General features: G+C 31.8%; 1 protein-coding gene across 1 annotated transcript in view; it reads right to left on the bottom strand.

Annotated features, from left to right (window-relative positions):
- Positions 1-7,208, bottom strand: part of LOC107741827 (protein kinase C-binding protein NELL2) — a 115,976-nt gene that overhangs the window by 4,406 nt on the left and 104,362 nt on the right. The window contains exons 16-18 of the mRNA XM_016554609.1: positions 5,995-6,135; positions 4,257-4,450; positions 1,387-1,563 (exon numbers count right to left, since the gene is read on the bottom strand). Coding sequence (XP_016410095.1) covers positions 1,387-1,563; positions 4,257-4,450; positions 5,995-6,135 — 512 coding nt within the window. The remainder of the gene's footprint in view (positions 1-1,386; positions 1,564-4,256; positions 4,451-5,994; positions 6,136-7,208) is intronic.

The raw sequence follows: 7,208 nt of genomic DNA, 5'->3' as shown, positions 1-7,208 counted from the left end.
ACTATTACGAATCTACATCCCCTCCAGAAGTCTGAGATCCGCTAGTGAGCGACGCCTCGTGGTACCATCGCAGAGAGGCTCAAAATCACTTTCCAGAACATTCTCGTTCACCGTTCCTGGCTGGTGGAATGATCTTCCCACCCCTATCCGGAATGCTGAACCCCTGACCATTTTCAAGCGACAGCTGAAAACTCATCTCTTTCGACTCTACTTAACTTCATCCATGCAGCTGCTCTGTGATGTTGTGCATAAGTCTAAAGCAGCTTCAGAGAGCGAGGCCTGATCAGGTTGACATTTAAAGCGAATCCTCCACAGTGAGCTCCGTTCAGCTCAGCAGCTATCAATAACTCCGTCTCAGACACAGGGCATGTATTGCAGATCTGGCTAAGCAGAGATTTGGCCTCATTCCGCCGGGGTTCGTGCTATCGTCCAGAGCCGCGTTGAATGTGACGGTAATACATTTTCCATGCATATTATTTATCAGTCTGGACTTGTTGTTTGCAGATGGAGACTGTTCCAGAAATTCAGCTTTTGGTGATCAGAATGGAACACTAGCACACTACTTAGTGCATACGGTGCACTACATACTGCCTACTGTACAATGATAAACGCTCCAAACTGTATTTTGTTATATTTTTGTCATATGACCTCATTATGTTGTCTGTGTCAGCAAGTGTTGTCCAGGTTTATCATGGTAATGAAATATGATTTTTAATTTTGCATGTTTGATCCTGTTTAGTGTAAAAATGATTTTTAAACATATAAAATAATGCATTTCATAACATCAGCATTTGCAAACAATTAAAACAACTCATTTAATCATTATTTTAAGATTTTTTTAAATTATTTATTTTATTACATTTAATTCAGCACTGGCATTTCTACGATTTTAATAATTTCTATGATTTTTCTAGGCCTGGAAATCAAAACTGTACATTACAGTAGTGAAATAGGAGGCAATTAGCAGGTAATTTAGAATAGATATATTGTACTTATATGTGACCCTGGAGCACAAAACCAGTCATAAGGGTCAATTTTGTGAGGCCGAGATACAACTATTTGAATATCTGGAATCTGAGGGTGCAAAAAAATCAGAATATTGAGAAAATCATCTTTAAAGTTGTCCAAATGAAGTTTTTAGCAATGCATATTACTAATCAAACATTAAGTTTTGATATATTTACGGTAGGACATTTACAAAATATCTTCATGGAACACGATCTTTACTTAATATCCTAATGATTTTTGGCATAAAAGAAAAATCTAATTTTGACCCATACAATGTATTGTTGGCTATTGCTACAAATATACCCCAGCGACTTAACACTGCTTTTGTGCTGCAGGGTCACAGATGATAAAATGCAGTATAGTTATCTTTTGTCTCACCAGACACTGGCAGCGCTGGCAGCTGTGGATCCAGGAGTCTCCGCTGGAGAAGGTCAGCAGGCCGTTCTGATGCAGACACTGAGACGTGAGGCGCGGGTCACACTCCGGACAGCAGAACAGATCCAGCGAGGGGTTATCACAGTCACACACCATCCGTCTGCACTGGACACGGCCCGACTGCAGCACACACAGCTCAGCGGCTCAACATTGAACTACACTTAAAATAACTGATGTGTCAAAATACAATATAATTCAAAATATTAATACAAACTGTGATAGTATCTCTGTCATACTAAAGTAACACTGCTCTAGCATGGGGTGAAATGAAAACTGAAGTGAAAATAATTTCTAGAATGATTTCTATATAATGTGTTATATTTTATATAATTTTTATTTATTATATAATATTATGTTATTATATATTATTATATTGTAAAATATTGTTATAAAATAGTAATATATATGTATGTGTGTGTGTGTATATATACAGTATATACAATGTAAGAAATTTAAAAGAAATACATTTTTTTAAATGATTTCTATATGATTTGTTTTTATGATTTTTAAAATATTTGTAATATTTATTAAAAATATTATAATATTATTAAAAAATATTAATATTATTTTTTATATGTTACCAATGACTTTTTAATGGATATTTAATGTATAAAATGAACTTTACTAGGAAATTGAAATAATTTATGATTTTTAAAATATTTTTTATGAATTAAAAAAAAAATTTTACTTAATTACATCATTGTTATAAAATATTAATATTATTTTTATGTTAACCATTTTTTATGGATATTTAATGTATATATTTAATTTAATGTTTTTTAATGTATATATTTAATATAATGTTTGTTTAATGTATACAATTAATTTAATGGTTTTTATTGTATATGTTTAATGTTTTTTAACGTATATATTTAATTTAAAGGGTTTTTTTATGTATAGATTTAATTTAACGTTTGTTTTAAACTCATCATTTTAATATTTGTTGTACTGCCTTTAATCTTAGTGTAACTGCATTTTTCCCTTTAGTTTTTTTTTAATAAACTGATGGTCACTTTTGTTGTGTGTTTTAATTGATAATATGCCACAGATGCTGTTGATAAGCTTCTTTTGAAGATCTTGTCATCTTCTGCGTCTGTTCTTCAAATCCGATCTGAGTTTATAGTTTAAACGTTCATATGAAGAAAACTAGTGTTTCTTGCAAAGATGATGTCAGTTTAAATGCCAGTGTGTTCTTGGGGGTCATATGACTCCAGAAGTAGTTTTTGTCCTTTATCTTCAGCAGCTGAAACTCTTTGACCCGAGAATCACGTCTCGTTTTGATTGACAGCTCTCCCTCTTCACATCAATTAAACGCTCTGGGCTGATTAGAGCGCCTTAATTAGTAGATTGATTATTTAATATCTGAAAACCCATCGTGTTCGTCGCCTCCTCCAGATGCAAGAAAGCATTTCAGTTAAAGACTTAATTAGCGAGTAATTGATGGAGGTCAATGGCTTTAATAGAAATGCGACTCCATCCTTCAGCGCTGTGAAAACTCAGAACAAACTCAACACAAAAACAATTACATTTACATTTCACTTCATATCTTCACATATATACGAGCTGATATTCAATAAATAAGACTCTAGACAGTGTGATACGGTTGATTGGGAATACTTTTCTAGGTGCGTTAACATGTTTTAATTTGACACAGATCTCAGATTTTATTTATGTTTATGTATTTTCATAATATTTATACTAAAATGTTATATTGTTTAGAATGTTTTTAAACTTTTTAATTAAGAATTACAACAGATTTTTAATATTACTAAAATTTTGAATTGTAATATTAAATGCAATATTGTATTTTTTTATATTTTTGTTAGATTTTTACAATAAAATGTAGAATGTTTTGAAATGTATAAAGAATTACAACACTTTTTTATTTCTATTTATTTATTTATTACTCAGGCTTATTGTAGTTAACTAAAACTAAACCAACTTTATTACTTGAAATAAAATAAAATAATAAAATAAAATATTCAATAAAAACATACTTTTAGTTTTAATTAAAACAAAACTTTAATTTAGTTTGTACTAAAAAACAAAAACTGAAATAAAAATGTATAAAGCTATATAGACAAATTAAAAATACTAATAAAAGTGACAAAAACCACAAAATTACTAAAACTAACTCAAATTAAAATGGCAAATACAAAACTAATCTAAATATTAATAAATATTAATATTTACTAGTCTCACTGTAACTGTTGTCACAGATCTCAGATTTTGTTTTATGTAAAGCATTATTTTCTTTTATCCTTTCATATATGTAGTAAAACTTACCAGAATATATGAAATAAATAATAATATTTTATCATAACACTATATATATATATACATGAACTATTCTGTATAAAAATAAAATATTTATATATAATTTTTTATACAGAATAGTTCATGTATATATTTAATTTAATTTGAAAATCGACGGGACATTTAAAATAAATGTTTTTAAATATGCTCTGTTTTTACATATAGTTTATGCTTATGTTATTAAATAATACTTTATTATAACATTGTAAATATTGTAATATATATTTTTAAAGATATATATATAAGATATATTATATATATATATTTAATTCAATGTTTTTTTTTAATTACTCATTATTGTAATATTTGTTAATGAATCCTACTGTAACTGCACTTTCTGTGTGTTTTAATGGAGATTATGCCACAGATGCTGCTGATAAACGTCTTTTAAAGCGTGTTGTTTTTGATCATGTGGCGGTGATTTATGATGCTGTTAACCCTGCGCCGCTGTTTCCCCTCGTCAGAGCTGATACCCATAATGCATCACTCTCACAGACCTGACAGGAGCAGACGGAGCATCGGTCGCTGTCCAGCAGCCAGATCTGTGCGTGGTGCTTGAGCTTGCCGTCGTGGACGCAGTCTCCGCTGCAGTTGTGTCCGTGAGGGCAGCGGCAGTCGTAGCCTCCGTCCAGATTAAAGCAGACCGTGTCGTTAGCGCAGCTGCTGTGGCCCGTCACACACTCGTCCATGTCTGCGCAGGACCAAACAAACCCATCAATCATACACTATTAGAGTTTTTCTTCATATTTTGAATTTGATGTTTTTCTTCTGTTTGTACTAGGGATGCACCGATACCACTTTTTTCAGAATGAGTCCAATACCGATACTTTCATTTTTGGTATTCGCCGATACCGATATTCACACGCTGTGTGGTATCAGCTTTTTGTATCGGGGCATTTTTACAAGTACGAGTACAGGAGCGCAGTATCGGGCCCGATACCAGTATCGGTATCGGTGCATCTCTAGTTTTTACTTCAGTTTTATTTAAAGTTTTAGTCATGTTGTTGTGGTTTTTTTTTGTCTTTTATTTTTATTTTTATTTTTTAAAATATGTCTATATAGTTTTTATTCATTTTTATTCATTTTTATTTCAATTGTAATTTATTATTTTAGTACTTAAACTAAACAAAAATTAGAAATGTTGCATTGGCAACTAGCTGAAATAAAATAATGGAAAACTTTTTTTTTTTCGGTTAGTGAGTAACCCTGGTGATATATCATTGATATACTATTATAGTTTTTGTTAATATTTTGAATTATAGAATGAGTCCGATACCGATACTTTCATTTTTGGTACTCGGACACAGTATCGGTATCGGTGCATCTCTAGTTTTTACTACAGTTTTAATTAACGTTTTAGTCATTTTGTTATGTGTTTTTGTCTTTTATTTATTGTTTTTTAACATGTCTATATAGTTTTTACTCATTTTGATTTCCATTTTAGTTTGTTACTTTACTACTTAAACTAAATGAGATATGTTGCATTGGCAACTAGCTGAAATAAAATAATGAAATAATTAAATTTTATTTCAGTTAATGTGTATTTTATTTCAAGTAACAATGGAGAGAGAGAGAGAGAGAGAGAGAGGTTTGTTTTAGTTAACAATAATCAATATATCAGTGATATACTACTATAGTTTTTGTTAATATTTTGAATTATGTTTGTTTTTCATCATTTCTGTTTTCACTTTAATTTTAAGTTTTAGTCTTTTTGTTGTGTATTTGTTATTTTTAGTTTTTTATACATCTATTTAAATGTTTTTGTTTTAATATGTCAAGTTTTTATAAATTTTTATTTACAGTTTTAGTTTATCTTAGTACTTGAACTAAAATGAGAAATTATTTATTTTATTTCAAGTAATGAATTTGGTTTCCAAGTTATCAATATCAACTCTATATCACTGATATGCTATTATCGTTTTTGTTAGTATCTTGAATTAGATTTTATTTTTATATTTTCTGTTTTCACTTTAATTTTAGTTAAAGTTATATATATACTGTATATATGTATGTAGTATTTAATAATTGAGTTTTTTTATTTATTTTAATACTTCAAACTTTACGTTAAAATGAGAATCTACAACTAGTTGAAGTAAAATATTTACTTTTTTTACATTTTACATTTTTTTTCTTCAGTATTTCAAGTTTTTTTTTGCTAACAATAATAACCCCTTATTTTGTGTGTGTGTGTGTGTGTGTGTGTGTGTGAGTGTGTGTGTGTTTGGACAGCTGTACCTTTACAGGACTCTCCATTGGCGGTGTACACCTCGTTGTCATGGTAACCGTCACGACACTCGCAGTGATACCAACCAGGTAAGTTCACACAGATGGCGTGTGTGTCACACTGAACCAAACCCTCCGAGCACTCGTCGATATCTGAACACACACACACACACACGGTTCATTATCTCTGCTCCAAACACTCGGCTGACTACATGAACAGCATTTTAAGGCATCGTGAGGGAACATGTTCTTGACGTGATGAAGGTAGGCAGCAGCATTATGCTGAGATTCAGACCAAACTCTAATGCAGCACTGCATGAATCCTCAGAAGAGCTGATAAAAACATCACAATAATCCACAAGTAATTCTATGCATGTCTGCACTATCATGTATATTTGCACTATTTTCTTCCGCTGTCGCCAAGATAAATTCCTTGTGTGTGTAAACGTACTTGACAATAAAGCTCTTTCTGACTTCTAAACGGTGCTTGATCTGTGCAGATTTCTCCTGATTCAGATGAGATGGACTTTTTCAAAGGTTTATGGGTAAAAACGTCTTAATGCTGGATTAGTTTCAGCTTTTGTCTTCTCCAGATGTTAACTGATGGACTGGAGTGCTGTGGATTACTTGTGGATTATTGTGATGTTTTTATCAGCTGTTTGGACTCTCATTCTGACGGCACCCATTCACTGCTGAGCATCCATTGCTGAGACACTGATGCAGTGCTACATTTCTCCAAACCTGATGAAGAAACTAACTCATCCTGATCTCGGATGAACTGAGGGTGAGCACATTTTCATTTTTGGTGGACTAGTGCTTTAACTTTTACTGTCATGTTCAAACTTAATTCTCTTATTGGATGACAGCTAGTGAGTCTGTTTTTGGTTTTCAGGAATCTTCTCCATCAGTTACGCCAGTGAATTCAGCTTGTATATTCTTAGTTTATATCCAGATGTTTGGTTTGCATCACAAACGCTTCATATTTCAGGCTCATTTGCCGTGATCTCAGTATCTCAGATTGTGTTGATGTTTCTGGGTGTTATGATGACAGAAGAGCTCGTCATGATGAGACATGATTGATGTTCAATGATAAACACAAATCCACTCATCTTTGTGCCTCTCACATAACAGACCCCATCAGAGAAAGATGGTTTTAGTGCATGAAATATCCCAGTCATATTTCACCCCAAAAATAGATGGATGGATGGATGATGGATGGATGGATG

Source organism: Sinocyclocheilus rhinocerous, unplaced genomic scaffold, assembly GCF_001515625.1.
Source record: "Sinocyclocheilus rhinocerous isolate Xijiao unplaced genomic scaffold, SAMN03320098_v1.1 scaffold1367, whole genome shotgun sequence".
Taxonomy (NCBI): Eukaryota; Metazoa; Chordata; class Actinopteri; order Cypriniformes; family Cyprinidae; genus Sinocyclocheilus; species Sinocyclocheilus rhinocerous.
This window is presented reverse-complemented; position numbering and strand designations above follow the sequence as displayed.